This window comes from Panthera pardus, unplaced genomic scaffold (genome assembly GCF_024362965.1).
Source record: "Panthera pardus isolate Hobbes unplaced genomic scaffold, ASM2436296v1 HiC_scaffold_7, whole genome shotgun sequence".
NCBI lineage: Eukaryota > Metazoa > Chordata > Mammalia > Carnivora > Felidae > Panthera > Panthera pardus.
Window position 1 is genome coordinate 28,947,845 of NW_026527002.1, and position 19,596 is coordinate 28,967,440.

Consider the following 19,596-nt stretch of genomic DNA (forward strand, 5'->3'; position numbering starts at 1 on the left):
AGAATCTCAAAATGCCTCATTAAAATATGCTGCTAACGTCTGTGTAATTAGTAATGAAGGTAAACAGTAGACTAACATTCATGGAAAAATTTATTAACCACTTTCACATAATTCTAGATTTCTAGTGTCTTCCTCAGCCAGGTCAAACAAAAAGTTCACTTCCGAGACTGGAGTTTGAAGTTGAAATGCCAGATGTAAGTTACCCATATCATTAAAACAAGGCTCTAACAGAATCCAGTGGTCATTTATGCGGGCTCACACCTCGCCGGCCTCAACAAAACCAGATTAGCATCTCACCTCTGCAGTCTACACAGAGACTGATGTACTGACGGGACACAAGTTGCCTGTAGAAAATAAGAAACCTCCATTCAGGACAACACGACTTCAAGAGGAGCCTAATGTAAGGCCTTAGTAATAGAACCTGGTGTGAGACACTTGCTTGGCAGGCTTATGAAGCTTATAAATACACTGCAGTAGGCACTTACAAAACAAAATACGTTCATGGTGCTAGATGTGTAATCATGCTCACTGTGAGGAACTGAATTTATTTTGAGAATCAACTATGATTATAGTGTGGTTACCTTGCTTCGTGTCAGTGCCAAAAGTTAATCTGTTTACTTGTGAATGACCTTTAGAAACACTATTTAAACAGAAGGACAATGTGATATAGAATATAGAAATAGATTTTTCAGAAAAAAATCAGAACCAATTCAGAGTTTTCCTTTTTTGTTTGTTTTTTAAGAGGATCCTGTCTTCTTAAATAAGTATTTGCCCAAAATGCAGACATATACTGCTGGACTCTTACTCTCTTTGCAGACCCACATCCTGACAAAATGATTCTTCCCAGAAACAGAAAAGGATCACGACAGTTTTTTTATTTCTAAAAAATTTGGTAATTCCTTCATTATCATAAACTGCTCTCCTTTTTTAAAGAATTTGCTTCCTGTTGTAGACTAAATGAGAGATAATAGACAATTTGGGATTATTAGTTGGGTAGTTATTTTTTAAATCATAATGAACACTGAATTACTTTCTTTATAACTATGCTAACAAAAGTTTTCATTGAAGAAGTGAACGCTTTATTTTGATTCTAACCTTTTAATACAAAGGAACATTAAAGATGTTCTCAATTAAAAAAGAATGCAATAAATGGTATTTGGTAAAAATACCAAAATGGTAAAAATGATGAATACATTAAAAATATACTTTTTCTCCTCTGAGGATTCCATGAAATTCTGCAATTCCTTTCTCCTATGATTGCTTTTGGGGGTGCCTTCGGTTTTGCTTTCACTGTAATCTTTCTTTAGTGGCGTTGCCAAGCTGAGAAAGGGAAGTCAGGATACCTATTTTCCAACATGCCCCGATCAGGTCATTTAATAGGAACGGTTAGGCTCATTTCAAGAGCACCTTATACCCCAGGTGGATTGGAGTAAGTTGTGGTCAGGACTCACCGGACGTTCAACATACTTATTTTAACACCTCTTGCTTAAAACCAAATTATGTGTGAACCATAGCTCAATCCCATAATTGACTAGACTGGCTTTTAAGAGAAGGTTTTCTCTTGCTGCAAAGTTTCATCCAGTGGTCTCAGTGGCTGACATTTCAGTGAACTGAAGTTTGAACTGAAGTTCAGTCTGCCTTCCGCCCAGGGGTTGTCCGCTGTGAATAATCTTGCCAAAACCACCTGTGACCTTCTACTTGATGCAAAATTTAGTCCTTCTCATGGTTGACCTTTTGCACCATCAGAGTCTCTCCCTGAAACACGCTTTTCCCTTGGCTTGCATGCACACTCTCCTGGTTCTCCCTTACCTCTGTGGTAACCCGTCAGGCTCCCCTCAGGCTCTTTTCCCTCTGCTGGTCCCTGACTTGATGAAGGGCCTTACCATCCCCCTTAGCCATCCTCTCTTTACACTCTTTTTACACAACTCCCTCGAGGTGATCTCATCTCTTCGTATGGCTTCCCAGTTCCACACGGAAAGCCCAGGCCTCTGTCCTAGGTTGCACCCAAATCTCCACCAGACATGGACCCTTGAAAAATCCTCAGGTTCTGACTACTAAACATGTCTCAAACCAGACTTAGCATCATCTTCAGAAACCCCACGTCGTGTTCAAACATTTGCCCATAGATCTATTTCTCTACTCTGTTCTATCTTGGGGAGTGGGCCTCTTCTGGAAGCACACCGACTGCCGGGAAGTCACCCTCGCTGTTCCCTCTCCTTCATCCTCTCTGTCCATCACTCAGTCCTGTCGACTTTACCTTCTTCACATTTCTCATTTATGTCCTATTCATCCCTACTGTGACCACCAAGGCCCAGGACGCTCACATAGTTCTGTTTTTTGGTTTTGCCTGTAAACCCAATCATAACTTTCCAGTGCCCACATCATAGCTATCCTACAGCCTCAGATTAATGTCCAAACTCCTAGGCAGGAACACATAGCTCCTCTTGACAGATCTTGGGTCAAGCTTTCCCACTTCATTTCCCTCCTAATTTATCACACTGAATTATATGTGTCAATATTATATCACGACTAAGCAGATCTGGAATTAGAAAGATATGGAATAGAATTTCAGCCAGCTCTGCTGTTTAAACGTCAGTTAATCCACATGTGCCTCAGTTTACTCATCTGTAAAACAGTGATAATAACATCTCATAGAGTTGTGAGAATTACATGATAAAAAGCAAGCTTAGTACTTGGCATACAGTAAGTGCTTAATAAATGCTAGCCATTAATATGATAGTTGTTTTTTTTTCCCCAAAGGAACTGTACAATACGAATGATTATGAACACTGTTTTCAATGATGTATTCAAACCATCTAGCATGGTACCTAATAAATATATATTGAATAAGTGAATGGACTACATACTTTTATTTGATTAATAGATATTATTCTATTGGGACAATACTTTTTCAAAATATTTAATATTCAGAGTTCTTTGATCCAACTGCCTGTCCAATTGAACAGAAATAATGCTGGTGAAAATAACTTCATTGGACCAATCTCCATTTATCTAGGAAAAAAGGAACACAGGCACTGAAAGATATGTTCTGGACAGGTGATGGAGCTCAGTAAATGTGAGCTGAATGGATGGATGGATGGAGGGATGAGATGCTGTGAGGTCTCTGGGGAGATGAGGAGGCTGATAGCTGTGAGGTCTCCCTTTCTTCTACACATACTTCCCCCTGCTTTCTGCTAATGGGTGGCAGTTACTTGTTTATTGTGTTTGATAGGAATGGGAGCCCTCAAAGAGACGCTCTGTTCTTGGTGTCAGGGGGCCCTTCCCTGTGCCCCAGACCCCAGGCTTACCATTTGGCCGCACAGGAGGGCTTCGAACCAAAGGGCTGGTGGACAAGCTGGTTAGTACCATTGCTGCTGTCACCTTGTCCATGTCCAGTTCCTCTGAAGATTTCCTGTCAAACAGGGTGGGGGGGGGACACTGTTATCTGTGCTTACTCTGCCTACAATGGGCCACGTACCCCACAAGTACCATGTATCACATGCTACTACACGTATTTGCTCCTTTAACTTATCCCTGTGAAAACCCAAAGGGTTGTTAGCTTTATTGTATAGATCAGGAAGCTGAGGTCCAGAGGTTAAGTGATCCAGTCAAAATCCTATAGGATGAGGAAGAGAAGGATTCATTCATTGGATATTTATCTGACAAGTGTTTTATTGAGAGTGTAGGTTAGACCTTGTTCTAGGCACAGGTGACACACAGTGAACAATAGACAAGGCCGGTGGGGAGAAACACAATTATCAGTAAACAGAAAAAAGGGAAGAATAATTTCTGATAGTAACAAGTGCTACGAAGGGTATAAACAGGTTGGCGTGACAGCGACTGAGGGCGGTTGCACTCAGGGTGGTCAGGAAAGGTTTCTCTGAGGAGATGACATCTGAGGTGAAGTGTGAAGGGGGAGGGGTCAGTCCTAAGGAGGTAGGGACATGCCCTCCTAGCAGAAGGGACAGCTGTGTAAAGGCGAAGTGGCAGGAATGAGTGCCAGATATTTGAAGAACCACCTACTTTGGGTGAGAAGGGGAGAGGGTTGCAAAGCTGGTCATGTGGAGTCCTGTGGCCACGGGAGCGACTTCAATTTTATTCTAAGTGGAAGGCATTAAGCAGGCCTAGTGACACAATATGATTAAAAGTAACTACCTGAGCTACTATATGGAGAATGGACTTTAGGGAAGGCAGACTAGAAGCAGGGAGGCCAGTAGGAGAGACCTGCTAGGAGTCAAAACAAGAGGAAAAATAGCGGCTAGGACTAGGGTGGGGACAGTGGCAGGTAATCTGGCAGGACTGGCTCATGCACCGAGTGTGGGAAACGAGCAAAAGGGAGCAATCCAGGCTGGCTCCCAGGCTTTTGGTGTGAGCATTCACTAGAGCCATTTACTGAAGTAGGAGAGAGTGGAGGAGAAAGGCAATTAGAGGTATTTAAACTCCTGTGCTCTGCTTTGCTATACTCTCCTAGAGGAAGGATAGGTCATAGGAGTAGTTACCATGCTGTTACAGTGAAGAGCCACTGGTAATCATTCATTGAGATGGAGAGGTTACTCTGGTTCATTAATTTTGGCCGGTGAACCCCGAGTGAAGGTTCCTGAGATAATGGTCATTGTGAACTGGAGTCAGCTTGTTGAAGCTTATTTCAACAAAGAAGTTAATATCAAGAGGCAAAGACTTACGTAATACATTGACATCAGATAAATTGTGCCACCTCCTGAGAGATGAACATTTTCCATTTTCAAATTAGGGAACAGTTGAAGAAGTACAACAGAGGATTAATAAACCATACTGACAAATGAATGTCACGTTGGCAAATACGGCTTTCATTCAAGGGGTGCCGTATAATTTGTAAAAGCGATGAACTCTTAGAGATTGAGACTTTATAGCATCACTTCACAATACACTGGGAAAAGAGATTCATAAATTGGAGAAAAATCAAAGTATCCCCAAAGTTAGGGGCTGCTTAATTAATTTCACCACGACGTCATAAAAATCATTACAGTTCGGCTCTCCAATGTCCACGATGACACTGAATTACTAAACAAAGCTTAGTCTTTCCATCCTAGGTGCCAAAAGATGAGAATCTTTCAAATTTCCTTCTATAGTTCTTCTCAAAGCACCTTCCCCTCTTTCTTGGCAAATTGTTCTATCAAAAGACAAATTAGGTGTTTTGTTGTTTTTTTTTTTGTTTTGTTTTGTTTTTTACAGAGAATGGCAATTCAATGCTTCTAGAAAGCAAGCTTGAAAGTACACAGTGAAATTCACTTTGCAGGAGTTTTCAAGACAATTTCATACACTTACAGGGAAAAAATGCTCATTCATTTGGCACACAATTAAAAGATTTTACAACATCCATAATTTACACGAGCCTCATACTTGGGAGGAAAGGTGATGCCAATATCTTACAGAAACAAAGCTTCCTGAAACAGCACCAGAGAAAGAACTCAAAGTGCCTTAAGATAAATTTGAGTGTGTTGTTGACTCTATCTCCCTATGTAGTCACAGGGGGAGGGAGTAATTGGAGGCCTTGAAGGAGAAAGGTTTGCTCTACAACCTGCTGTCTAGACCTTGGGGTTCCCCTGCCGGTCTGCCCTCCCCAGAGCCCAACTGTCAGGATCACTCCATGCCAGTGGGGGGCACACAGGAGCAGGCTGCTGTCGTGTCTTTCAAGACTGGATTACTGGAGAGGCTGACTTCTCTTTCCAACCATCCGCCTTCTCTTTCTCTTGTAACAAAAGGCTTGAGAACCAGGATAAGCAGTATGAGCTTGGCACAGAGAAATGGCATGACTAGAGGGAGAAGTCCCGTTGCCCTCTGGGGCTTGCTATACAGTCAGGCCTTTCCCCCCACTTACATCTTCGTTTCAGGGACCTTTATTTTTCCTTCCTCAATCTGCTTTGTATCTTTTTGGATTTTTTTTTTCACATCTAAGGCGAACATTTTGTGTTAGAGGTCTGACTGATAATTAACTCAAAAGCCGATCTATTTTTTAAATATGAAGATCAACAGGGAATGTATCATTATAAAATACGCACTTGTTTTGCACTGCCGACGTCTACGACTACATTTCAAAACAATTATTGAGTGTCATAAACGGATTTCTGACCAAGAGTGAAAAGAGTAATAAACATTAGAACGATTAGAGCGTTTTTGTGTTTGTATTTCCTCTGACTTTCCCACTGGCATTGGAGGCCACTGACAACAATAATAATAAAAAAAAAATCTAAGGAATACGTTGTTACTGATTCAATTAACCTGTATCTCTCTGGGAGTATTTTCTCATGCTGCATGAAATGTTACCAGATGATGTGGTCTTGTGCTGAGTTGTGTTTTTGTTTTTATCTTTGTTTAATTTCTTTTGGTTCAGTACTATCTAATTACTGATTAATTTGGGCTGCAAATTCAAATCCTTATAATTAAACAGGAAGAGATGATATACAAAGTAGAGTTTGTTACACTTTGAGAAAATTGCCAGAAAGGCCTTCTGGTAGGTTTACAGTTGTCGAGGGAGAAAGAAACCCACCAGAGGTGATGTGAAATATTCTTTCCTGATTTGAAACTGAATTTGAACCTACTGTTGAAAACCTTATCCACCCCATGTTTGCAAAAGGCTGAGGTCTTTTTCAATTAATCCTTCCTCTCAGACTTTGTTGAACATTATGGAACGTAGTAAAATTTAGAATTATTTTGACAATAGTAATACTTGTTGTCATCATATACAGGATTTGTTCCTCACGTTGACTTGGCTTGGGTGGATGAATAGGATTTCAAGATGACAGGATCCCATTTCAGGCAGGAAAGCAGGCAAGTCTTTGGCTTGCCGTCTGCTTAGAGTCCTATTTGAAGGATGTAGTGGGTGATGAGAGAGGACATCCCTGGGCCAGATCATGGGGCCTTGTGCCAGGCTAAGTGGTTTGTCGTATTCTTTTAAGCAGAGAGAAGCCACTGAACATTCATCAACCTGGGAGATGACCAATCTGTATTTTAGAAATGAATCACAATTGAAAATGTTTGGAAAGGGAAGGAGCTAAAGGAAGGCTATTTAGCTATTTATAGTTAAATCTTGACTCAAACTCAAAGTGTCAGACTAAGGGACAACTACTCTATGAAAAGAGGTATTTAGTCTATGGGGACAGGAATCCCTTGATATCTGGTAAGGATGTATCCTGGACCTCTCTGGGAGAGGTGATAACGGTAATGGTCAAGAGTGCAGGCTCTGGAATTACATCACGTGACTTCAAGTCTACTTTGTGCCATTACTAGCTATGTGACCTTGGGTAAATCACTTGACATCTCTGAATCTCTGTTTCTTCATCTGTAAACGGAGGACAAAAAGAGATCTGTTGAGAAGATTCAGTGAGAAAACACACACGAGCACCAGGACACAGTCTCAGCCACTGTCAGAGTTCCATAGATGTTGGCTATTATCGACCGTCAAATTCACGAATATGCCCGTAGCATACCTCCCCCCTGAAAGAGGACAGTGTTAGGTTACTTCACTTGCTCTTCTTATGAGGCACCAGCACTAGCAGTTGTTCCTTTGGGGGGGGGGGGGCGTGTTATTATCTTTCATGATGAACAGAACTGTTGTAAGTTCTTAGGAATTACTCTGTAAGACGTGGCAACTGGCTCATGGAGGGCCAGCTGCTGGTCCCTCACTGGAGCTTCACAGGACCTTGGCAACCACACAGCCCATGACATCATGGCTCTTGAGGGCTGTTCTCAAATAGCCAAAGTCTGGAAGGCGGTTTGGATTTTATGTGTAAGAGTTTCTGCCTTCAATCCTCAGTCTTGGGTACTAGCCATGTGCTAGGGGCTCTTCTAGCAACTGGAAACACGGTCTGAAGGAAAATCAGGCAGAGTCTGTGCCTTCCTGAGCTCTAGTCTTGAAAAACCAGTCCTTAATCAAACACACAGCAAATAAACATTAATCTACAGATGTGACAAGTGCAGGAAGGAGCGGTATGGATTTGAGGAGGCTCTATCTAGGCACCGCTGGGGAAGGGGAGACCCGTGGGCTGAGGAGAGAGCTTCCGGCTAAGGGGGACGGGAAGCGAGCACTGATGCCGCCTAAGAGAGCTCTGGGCTGGGTAGTGCAAAAGCAAGGGCAAGGCTCCTTCACAAAAGGAACAGAAAAAGGCTGAGCACAGTAAGTGTCCTGTGCACTTGGAGAGGGGACAGCTGGGTGGGGCTTTCAAAGTTCTGTAATGGTTTTAACCTTCATCTTAAAGGCCCCAGGAATCACTGAAGTGTTTTGAGCAGGGTGGGGTTGGAGAGGTCACGGAGGTTGGGGCAATGCTATCAGACTTGATTTTCAACAAGCTCACTCTGGCTGTCGTGTGGAAAATGAGTTCCTTTGTTTGACAACCAATCTTTTATCTGAGGAACCGACTGCCTGGTGACTGTGGCAGCAGGTTGCAGAATGACATCATCTGCGACATGAAGAGGCAATCAGGAGTGTGGGCAGCCTCAGCCGACTCGGCCCCGGGCCCTGGGTCTTATGCTGGTCGGGCCCTGGGCGCTCGGCCGTGGCCTGTGCTGACAAGGCCACCTATTGTTTATACTGCAAGAAGCCTTTTTAGTTCTTTTGAGTCACTTCATGCCTGAATGCCATCTGCTTCGAGGGTGCATGCAAACACAGTCTCCCCTGGCTAACCCACCAGCTAACAGAGAAACGTTTTACACCCCGGAGAGCCATAAAAGACATTTATCTGCAATTAAAGCACTGTAGTAACAAACGGAAATAAAAATGAATAATACATTCCTTAGATTAGCACTAATCCAGTTCCTTAGCAACTACAGAAATCTGCTGTCTAGACCAAGTTTGATTACTTTTAAAACTTGTGATAATCCTAAAACAAGGAATGAAGTCAGAAAATGAAATCTCTTGTACAGAAAAGCCCACGGTAACCAGCTCTAATCTTGGAATTCTGGGAAGCTTTTACTAAGGGTTTGGAAAACTGGATTCAGTTAATTTTTAAATTCGATAAGCACAAAACTTTGTTTCCTTTCTAAAGGCATTTTGTAGCAAGAGCAGGAGTCTCGTTAATGTTAACCCTTCCGATTTCATTTTAGTTTTTTTTCTTTTAAAGGCTCTAGGGAAGATTAAGGAAGCTACCTATTGCATAAAGTGTCTGGTGGGCTTGATCAAACGAGATGGGAAAATTAGAGCAAACACATCATAATACATAGGCAATACAGACTAGTACTTCTGAAGCTACCTGTGGTGAAGGATCATTTTATTTATTTTTATTTAGATCCAAGTTAGTTAACATATAGTGTAAAATGATTTCAGGAGAATTTACTGATTCATCACTTACATATAACACCCACTGCTCATCCCAACAAGTGCCCTCCTTAATGCCCATGGACCATTTAGGCCATCCCCCCACCCAACTCCCTGCCAGCAACCCTCGGTTTGTTCTCTATATTTAAGAGTCTCTTATAGTTTGCCTCCCTCTCTCTTTTTATCTTATTTTTGCTTATGTTCATGTTTTGTTTCTTAAATTCCACATGTGAGTGAAATCATATGATATTTTTCTATTCCATTGTGTGTATGTATATATGTGTGTGTGTATATATATATGTATACATATATGTATACATATATATGTATAAATATATATATACATGTGTGTGTGTGTGTGTGTGTGTGTGTATATATATATATATATATATATATATATATATATATCACATCTTCTTTATCCATTCATCAGTCGATGGACATTTAGGCTCCTTCCATAATTTGGCTGTTGTTGATAGTGCTGCTATAAACATTGGGATGCATGTGCCCCTTAGAATCAGCATTTTTGTATCCTTTGGATAAATACCTAGTAGTGCCATTGCTGGGTCATAGGGTAGTTCTATTTTTAATTTTTTGAGGAACCTCCATACTGTTTTCCCAAGTGGCTGCACCAGTTTGCATTCCCACCAGCAGTGCAAAAGGGTTCCCCTTTCAGTGAAGGATCAGTTTAAAGGAATCTCTAATCTGTCATGGATCGATACTTCTATAAAATACAAGACAAACGGGCCCATGGCAATTATGGCTCTGGCATATTGCTACGCGAGCCTCTAAACTATTGCTTCTCCTCAATTTCTGCACCTAGCTCATGGTAGACTGGGAACAGAGTTTGAAGACTGTCACTGGCCCATGCTGAGTAGCGTGGAACCAGGCAATTGCTGTGATGTCCAATTCATTTTGCCGAAAAAGATGACATTCAGTCCTGTTTTGCTCTTTCTCCCACCTGCTGCTCTCTCCTCTTGGATCTTCACCATGACTTCTCTCCTGACCTTGGTCGCTTTGCTCACTGCACTCCGTATTCTACTATGAATAGCCCCTCACATACCCTCTCCCCTTTTACTGTACCAGGGCTTTCCCCTAGGGTCACTCCTCCTTTCCATTAGAGTTACCCACCCTGTCCCCCATGTCATCCCCCCTGCCCCCACTGTTGGCCTTCAACCTGCTCCTCTAGACCATCCTTCTTTACTTGCATGTGGAAACCCTAGCCCTTGCAGATCAGGTGTGCAGCTATCTTGTTCTCTGTCTCTCTTCCTGTTTGTCTACCAGCCCTTCCATTAGCACCTCTTTCCCCTAAAAGTCACCAAATATTTTGGCACCGAAGTTACAGCCATTATTATTATTTTTTCAACATTTATTTATTTTTGAGAGACAGAGGAGACAGAGCATGAGCAGGGGAGGGGCAGAGATAGAGAGAGGGAGACACAGAATCTGAAGCAGGCTCCAGGCTCCGAGCCGTCAGCACAAGAGCCTGATGCGGGGCTCCAACTCACAAACCGCAAGATCATGACCTGAGCCGAAGTCGGACGCTCAACTGACTGAGCCACCCAGTTGCCCCAGCCATTATTTTTACGTCATCTGGAATTATGATCCTAGGAGATGTAGGGAGAGCATCCCACTTCCTAACTTTGTAGTTTCTGTTCCCTTTGCCCCAACAACATTCAGCAGAGTGCTGAACTTGACAGGAAGGCCGCCACAGTCAGATGGACTGGGGTTTAATCCCCAGCAACTGCATTTACGAGCGGAGTGATTTTATGCAAATCATGTGGCTTTGTATAGCCTCATATTCCTTGTTTATAAAATGGGAGCGATAATAACAACAACCTCACAGGGTTTTGGAAGAATTAAATAGTACATGTAAAATATCTGGCATATACTAAACACGTAACTGTTTTCATCACTCTTTACCCAAACTCTTATTTTGGTGAACTGCTCTCAGATTAAAACCCCAAATCTTATCTACTGAAGTATTTATAGGTGAAATAACACGAAAACTAGGACTCGCTTTAATGTACTTCAGCCTCCCACTCCCCCACCCCCAAAAATATGAGTTGGGGGATGATTAGATGAAATAAGATGGGTAAAAGGCTGACAACTGTAGAAGCAAGGCGATGGGTGCTGAGGGATTCATTGATCCTCACACTTTGTGCTTACATGAAACTTCCATAATATGAATAAAAACGAGAATACAGATCTCATTTTGGCCATAACCTGTCATTCCTCTTCCCCAGCCTCACGCTGCTCCTTTCCTTCTAGCTCCCACCGTCTCACTGCACCTGCACTTACATCCCCCAGAGACAGCCAGGCTCTAGCTTCTTACATTTTCTCCCAGGTCACCAGCTCGATGCCGCCTACTTCTTCCCTACAGTTTGGGTTCCCCGGTTGAACACCTGGACCTCTCTCTCACCAGCAACCTTGAATCCCCAGCCTCTTGAGCCTTTTGCTTCACTGGCTCAGAACAACCAAACCCTGACTGGACCCTCTCCGGCTGTTCTCTCCTCCAACCCGGGGCAGCCAAGTGTTGATGGAAAACACCGAAGACTGCTGAGTGGACCCATCCTCTGCATAGACTCTACCCGCGCTTCACTCCCTCAGATCCTTCCCCTGTCCTTGGCCAGCTCACCTTCCCATTCACACTCAGAATTATCGCAGGTCTTCACCTCGCTCTCCAAGGTTCAACTCCCACAAACCCAAAAAGCAGATACTCTTACCTCCTACATTATAGAGAAAATTGAGGCCACCAGGCATGGCCTTTATTACATTCCACCTTTTCACCTCCTTTCTTCAGTCTCTCAGGTAGGTAGGCGGAAATGTTGCTTTTCCTGTTTGAAGCCATGCCTCCACCTGTGCTATCCGCACCTGCCTCCAAGACCTCGTTCTTCCCTGGCGTTCACACCAGCTTTTCTCTGTGTCTGCTGCCGTGCCCAAGCTGTTTTCCCACCTGCATGCAGGGACATGGAGCAGGGGTGCACAGCATGGTAGAAAAGAACTGAGGAGAGCAGTTAGAGGGTTAGAGGGTCTAAGAGAGGAGAGGATCTCAAGGAGGGCATCCTCTTTGAGGATGTGGGAGACTGGCCAACACAGATCAGGACAGGGTCCCCTGGAACTAGCAGCCTGGAAAAGGTGGGAGACCGGGCAACACAGATCAGGACAGGGTCCCCTGGAACTAGCAGCCTGGAAGTAGGCAGAAACTTCAGCAGGAACGGAAGCGGCATGGCTATGGGTTGAGGAGTGAATGGGTAGTGAGGTTGTGACTATAAATGACTCTTTAAAGAATCTTCGCCACGAAGCGAGGAAGAGTGTGGTTCCTTGGGGGAGTCAGGAAAGTTTTCCCTTCAGAAGAATGGAACTCTAGCACATTGAAAGGCTGACAGGAAAGTGCCAGTAGCCTTGGAGAGGCTGCAGATGCAGGTGAGAAGGGATTATGAACGGACAAGGTCTTTACCGACGCTGCAGAGTGGGGTCCTGGGCTTGGGTGGAATTAGCTTTAGAGTTATAAGCGGAGTGAGGAGAACGAACACGGCCTGGGTGCAGGCACATTTGTAGGTGTGGGGCTCGGGAGGTGGATGGCGTTTCTTCTTGGAGGTCTCTGCTGTGATTCCCTCCTCAGAAGCAAACACGTTTCCACCTGGGAAGTGGGAGGGGGGACTCTGGCATGCAGAAGGTTTCAAACAAAACTGACTGGGATGTGGGAAGTCTGGTAGGCAGCAGAGCAGGCCAGTGGGGGTTGGAAGCCTTGGCTGTGTCATGTGACCCATTGGGGTTCTGATGGCTGAGCCTGGAGCCTGGGGCTGTGAGGGCAGGCTGCTGCATGGAGACCCCATTGGGTTTTCCTGGGAGGGCTCAATGAATAAGAGCACAGGCAAAGTGGAGAGTGGTGGTAAACCTGTGTAGGGGGAGATGGCCATGGGATCGTGGCCAGATTAGGAAGTGAGTAGAGGCTGGAGGGGACTGAAGTATGGGGGGTCAAATGGTGAGAAACTAGAGATCCTAATGAGCTGAAAAAAAACAGGTGTGGTGGAAGCAGAAGAGACAAAGAGAGGTAAGAACAGGAGGTTATGAGTAGAAGAGGGGTGCTGGAGATAGGGGGTGTGATACAGAGAGGAATTCTGGGAGATGGCAGGGCCCGGAGTGTGGCCATAGGAGTGGGGGTGGAGGCAGAGTAAGGGTGAAGGTCACTGGATCGTGAACAGTGAGGTTGCATATGAGATGGGCACTGAGGTCATCCAGGATGATAGCAGGACTCAGGAGGAGAGGAAAGCTGTGACCAGGTAGCTCAAGACATCAGTAAAGAGTTAATAATGACCAAGGGGCACCTGGGTGGCTCAGCTGGTTAAGTGTCCAACTCCTGATTTCAGCTCAGATCTCACGGTTCGTGGGTTTGAGCCCCTCGTTGGGCTCTGCTCTGTCAGCCAGGAGCCTGCTTGGAATTCTCTCCCTCCCTCCCCCCCCCCCCCCCCCCCGCTCGCAAGCACGCTCTCTCTCAAAATAAACACTTAAAAAAATTAAGAAAGAAAGAGTGAATGATCAAGATGGCAGGAGAGCCAATCAGGGACAGAGGTGGATGGTGCCCCAGTCATGGGGGCATGCAGAAATTCTTGGGAGATTCCCCACTGCCCTTCAGGATAAGATTCAATGCTGGTGCGGGAAGCACTTGGCCCTCTCTAGCTGGGTCTCTCCACCTCCCCCCACCCCACCCCAACAGGTGTTCTGCAGGGGGCAGCTCCACACTCGTGGCAGTTCTCCATAATTCTCCTCCTCTCCATACCTTTGCACAAGCTATGTCCTCTGCTGGGAACAGGCTTCCTCCCCTTTCCACCTGGCCTGTTTCACTCACCCTTCCACAAGCAGCTCGGTGCCTCTCCAGGTGGTGCCAGGCGCCTCCGCTCCTGCCCTGTGTCACCTGGATGGCTGTGCTCTCACCTCCTCCCATCCTGTAGATCAGGACTCAGTCTGGCTTCTATTTCCAACATCTAGTACAAAACCCTGCCTAAGGTACATTCTTAGTAAAGGGTTTTTTTGCACAAATCGGCATTTAGTCATGGTGGTTCACAGTTGCTGAGGGATGGCAGGGAGGAGCATAAAAACTTCTGCAGTTGTTCTCTGTTCTTTCTCTCTCTCTCTCATCTTATTTGATCTGGTAATTTATTCAGTTCTTCTGGTGGAAAACGATTCCTCAACAATGCAGCTGTTAAATAAATCATTTACATAAAATTTTTTACCAGGCCTAAAAGATGTTGGCCTATCTATGCAAAATTGATTTCGTTCCAGTGTCTGTGATAATTCTTCTATATTCACAAAGGCTCACAGACCTATCAGTGAACTCTAGAATGGCAGCAATAACATTATTAAATAATAAGTTCCAAATCCCCTGAAAACAATTCTGTGTGATTAGCTGGACTTCTTGATGTGAGCAGGCTGCAAAGTGTAGTTCAGGGAAGCATCGTGAACATCCCTAGATGGCCTTTGTGCTTTGTACGTTTGGCGTTTTTGATTGTAGCTAACACGCTCTCTCAGGAGTCACGAGGCCAGTCTTAAATCCATGAGGTTCTCTCTGAACACAAAGCCCTGTGTGCACATGGGGTGTCCTTCTGGGACTGCCATTTAGGCACCAGGTAATGAGATCAGAAGTGAGTTCCCTCCTGTAATAACGTGTGATTGTGTGGTGTGTGTGTCTCCATATGTGTGTTATGTGGGTTGATGTCCTGTGTGGGTCTGTATGTGTCTAAGTGTCTGTATCTGTGTGCATACCTCAGTGAGTATATGTACTATGTGTTGTGTGTGTGTGTGTGTGTGTGTGTGTGTGTGTGACTGTCTCTGTGTGGATCTAGGTGCTTATCTGTGTCTGTGTACTGTGTGTATCCGTGTGTGCTCATCTGAGTGTCTGGGTCTGTGTGTGAGCATCTCCATGTGGACCTGTGCTCTGTGCACAGGTGTGATCTCTCTGTGGTGGGGGGGGATGAAAGGAAGTGGGTGCCTGTGTCCTCAGGCCCTGTGTCCCATCCTTGGGTGGCTAGCCTCTTTTTTCCCAGCACTTTGGGATGGCAAAAATCCTTGCTGACTTCTTTCTGTTGCACTAAACATCTGCTGCTACTCAGCAATGGCCAAAGCCAAGTTGTCAGACTCTCTGGAAAGAGCTTGTGGATGTTTCAGAAAGCATTTGGCTGTCCGGTCAGTCTGGAGTCTTGGGGAGCACCTCATCAGGAAGGGCCTCAATGTATATAGGGCCTCCGTGTGTGCAGAGCCTCCATGTGTTCAGGGCCTCTGTGTGTGCAGAGCCTCCATGTGTGCAGGGTCTCTGTGTGTGCAGAGCCTCTGTGTGTGGAGGGCCTCCATGTATGCAAAGCCTCCATGTGTGCAGAGGTGGTGGGGCCCAGGCTAATGGGGTGAAAGTGCACAGAGTCGTTTGGGCAATCAGCAGGTTAATAGTCCACCTGATAAATGTCACAGTTGTCCTCAAGAAGAAAACCATAATCAAAACTGCATCTCTCTTATATTTGCGTCCAAGTTGGGTCATTCCAGACTTATCAGTACAGTTAATTACATTATTGCTTAGAGGGCTCAAATCCTTTTAGGCTTCAATAATGTAAAGAACTCTCAGTTACACTTTATAGTGATAATAGTTATTTCATGAGAACAGTTGGGAGAAAACAAATCTAGTGTTTTCTGGTTTGCCAATTAAAGAAAAATATGATGATTTTTATCCCCCTAGATTAAAAAAATAATAAGATTAAAAAATACTGTCTTTTTTATTTCTGCTTCTTCTCTTACCTGAAATAGCAACATTATGTTGGCAATAGATCTAAATGTGGGCTAGAAGTGACAGCCGTAGCCACTTTATTGTTTTTTCAAAGAAAAAGGACTCATTATTCTCTACCACACCACCCAACAGGCTCCCTGGGAGTGACAGGGAAAGCCCCCCTTCTGATAGAGCAGGTTTGGAGTCAGCACTGTCCACATATTGCAAAGGCACTGGGGTACGAGCTCTGAGGGGAAGGTGCCGCCCTCCAGGAACATAATCTTGGCACAGGATAACTGACAGACATGGTGAAATGGGTTAATTCGCTCTCATACTCTATGGTGAAGGTAAATGTGGACTTTTACTTATATTTTAAAATTTTGGTTATTTCACGTTTAACCTATCTGGGCGCAGATTTTGGCCACCTCTGGCTACACCCGTGGCAGGGCTGATGCCTCCACTGTCTTATGCTGTGAAGAGGGGAACAAACTGGTAAGTGATGTAGGCTGAATTAATCCCCTTTAAGCTGCTTAAGTTACAGATTTGGCTTAAAAAGGAGAAAAAAATTGTAATCTGTTTTCAAAAACCACATCTTCTTTCTAATAATAGCTAATATTTAATGAGCATTCCCAATGCCAGGCTTTTTGTATACACTATTTTAGACTGCCATCATGGGTTGATATTATTTCCCCATTTTACAAATACAGAGACTGTGGTGACTTCCTAAGGGCAGGGGCCAGTCAGCCAGGCCTGCCTTATTTGCGGCTCAACGGGATCTTCATGTCACATACTAATGCTGTTTGCATGATCATCTCCATAATCTTGTTTTATTTTTATTTTTTAAAAATGTTTACTTACTTTTGAGAGAGAGAGAGAGGGAGAGCAAGCGGGAGAGGGGAAGAGAGAGAGAGAGGGAGACAGGATCCGATGCTGAACGGTTAGCACAGAGCCTGATGCGGGGCTCAAACTCAGGAACCTCGAGATCATGACCTGAGCAGAAGTCAGACGTTTAACTGACTGAGCCACCCGGGTGCCCCTCCATAATCTTGTTTTGAATTTGAGACATCAATGTCATCTTCAGTAACTGAAACATATTTGTAAACTAAATGCAATTCATTGCAGATTATGCTTTTCTGTATTACATTAAAAATTATCTTCTAATGAAACAGATTTCTTTTATATATGTGAGTGATTACAAATTAATGAGAACATAGCATATAAAAGATCAAGTTGGCAAAATAGATTAAGTTACAGTTTTATTACTCATATTAATAAACGGTGTTTTGCTTTCAAACGGATTCTCTCTGGATTTTCTTTAATGGGGTTCTCATAATATGCTTAAAATGTTTTGAATGATTAAATTTCAACTCAACTCACATACCCAAATCCTGACCTCTCCACCAATGCCTCTTATATACTGTTAGGTTGAACCATCCGAAATTGCTGATAGGCACTATTTTTTATCTACACAAGTGGCAGTTTCATATGGTTCAATCTGATATTTACTCTTATTTTAAACATTTATCTTTAGTTTCCCAGGCTAGAAGTGAGCCAATTTATCCTCATTTTAAATTGATTGTTTCAGATCAATGAGCCAGACAATAGTTCTCTTTCCTAAGGTGTTTACTATAGGTAATTTTATTTCTAGAGCTGACTTTCATTGAAGATAATCTGCTATTAGTATAGTTCAAGCAAGCTTCAATTCGATAATGTCTGGTGTGTGCAAAGTATTGCTCTAGGCAGATTTCCTTGCCCCATACTTGTCAATGTTCTACATAAGGCTCTTGGAATGCCCACGTTCTGGGAAATAAGTGGAGGCATCTATCCTGCCCTCTGGAGAATTCTCATACACACACAACATTACTGGCTCTGCTTCCTGTGTTTTCATTTATATTTTAACCATGTTACCAATATATGTTTCAGTCAATCCATATAGCTATTATTTGATGACAGATCAATTCAGACGGTCTTGTATCTAGAAAACAGTAATTCCATCATTCTTAAATTTGTTCCTAACAGTACCATCTAACCGCTATGAAATCAAACCTATTTGTTGAACACCCAAAGGCCGAACAATCGCACATTTAGCTATGTATACTCTGTGCACAGGGAACATGACTTCCCCAAGGGAATAACCAGGAGAAACTGATCTAGTGAGGAACACAATGAAAAGGTTACTGCTGGGCATAACAGCAGATCAGTAACATGGCTGGTTGGCTCCTGGCCAAGGCATATCCAGTTTCCTGTAACAAGAGGTGGATGAATACAGGTTTGCAATGCCAAGCAGGGCTTAGGCTAAAGCCAAGTGGGGTCTACAGTCCAGGCAAAGCATTGCAGCTACTATTTCACATTTCTTCTGAAAACAATATAAATGGCTTATAAGCTTAGGATGCTAGAATGAATAATGTAAGAAGCATCACTGAAAATGCTTGTATAGCTATCAGGTATAAATAATAATTTCCATCGCTGCTGGTAATTTTTCACTCATTTAGGGTGTCATATTAGTGTAGCAGCCGTTTATAGGTGCACTTACTGTAACAGCATGTTGATTAAACCATGGTGAATTACCAATTCAATATATCTTCAATTGTGTGCCATTACAAAGTTCTAAGTATTTCAAATACAAGCAGGCCCCTAGTTCAATGGTTACCTATCTGTCTTCTTTCCTTTTTTTTTTTTTTTTTTTGGAATCATCAAGAAGGCTTATAAATTTGCCTTTCTGCGTGCTTGAACCCATGAGCCTATGATAAAGAATTAACAAACATAGAGACTACAAAATCTGGATTTATATGAAATTTGATGACAAAATGATCCAATTAAAATGATTATAAAAATATGGAGGAAAAAAAGCCTTTTTGGTATGACATGACACTAACTCCATGAACGTTTCTTTTCTGACTTGGTATTTCAATGAAGTTTCATCCAACATAGAAAACAGCACCTGCTGTCATTTGTAGGCAGGTAACCTTCTAGAAGTTCAGAGAGGGAGCAAAATAACAGCTGTTCTATCAGTCTGAGTCTGCTGAGGGGCAGTCACCAAGACAGGATGAGTTCTTTAAGCGACTTGCTGGGGAAGAAGCCTATGATGGATAGGGTGGAGGGGGCACCAGAGACTATAACGAAGCTGCATCTGGGGAGATGGGAGCTGACAGTGATCCTGATGACAGTGGCGGGTCTGATACTAGCAGCAGAAGCAATGGGAGTGAACAGTGGTGAACAGCAACAGTCTCGAGGACACTGGGACTAATGATGTTTTGGTCACCTACCATAAAGATGGAGAAATCCATTGTGAATGGCAGGTCAGGTGTAAAATCTGTATCTGGAAAGAAAAAATGTATATATACATGCACACAAGATTTTGTATATTGTTTCAGCAGGTTAATGGGTTCCTTGAAATTGATCCATAACCTCCAGTAGGTTAAAAACTCACTATATTAAGGGAACTTAAGGGAGGACCTGTGGAGCTTAAAATATATAGCCTGTCTTTAAATGGTCTTGTGTAATTGTTTTTTAAGGAGGATTCTCAGGGGTTATCAGAAACCAACATTTACTT

The 19,596-nt window shown here is 43.4% G+C and overlaps 1 protein-coding gene across 1 annotated transcript in view; it reads right to left on the reverse strand.

The window, feature by feature from the left end:
* Nucleotides 1–19,596, reverse strand: part of ZNF704 (zinc finger protein 704) — a 239,798-nt gene that overhangs the window by 46,182 nt on the left and 174,020 nt on the right. Inside the window, exon 3 of the mRNA XM_019453346.2 lies at nt 3,309–3,412. Coding sequence (XP_019308891.1) covers nt 3,309–3,412 — 104 coding nt within the window. The remainder of the gene's footprint in view (nt 1–3,308; nt 3,413–19,596) is intronic.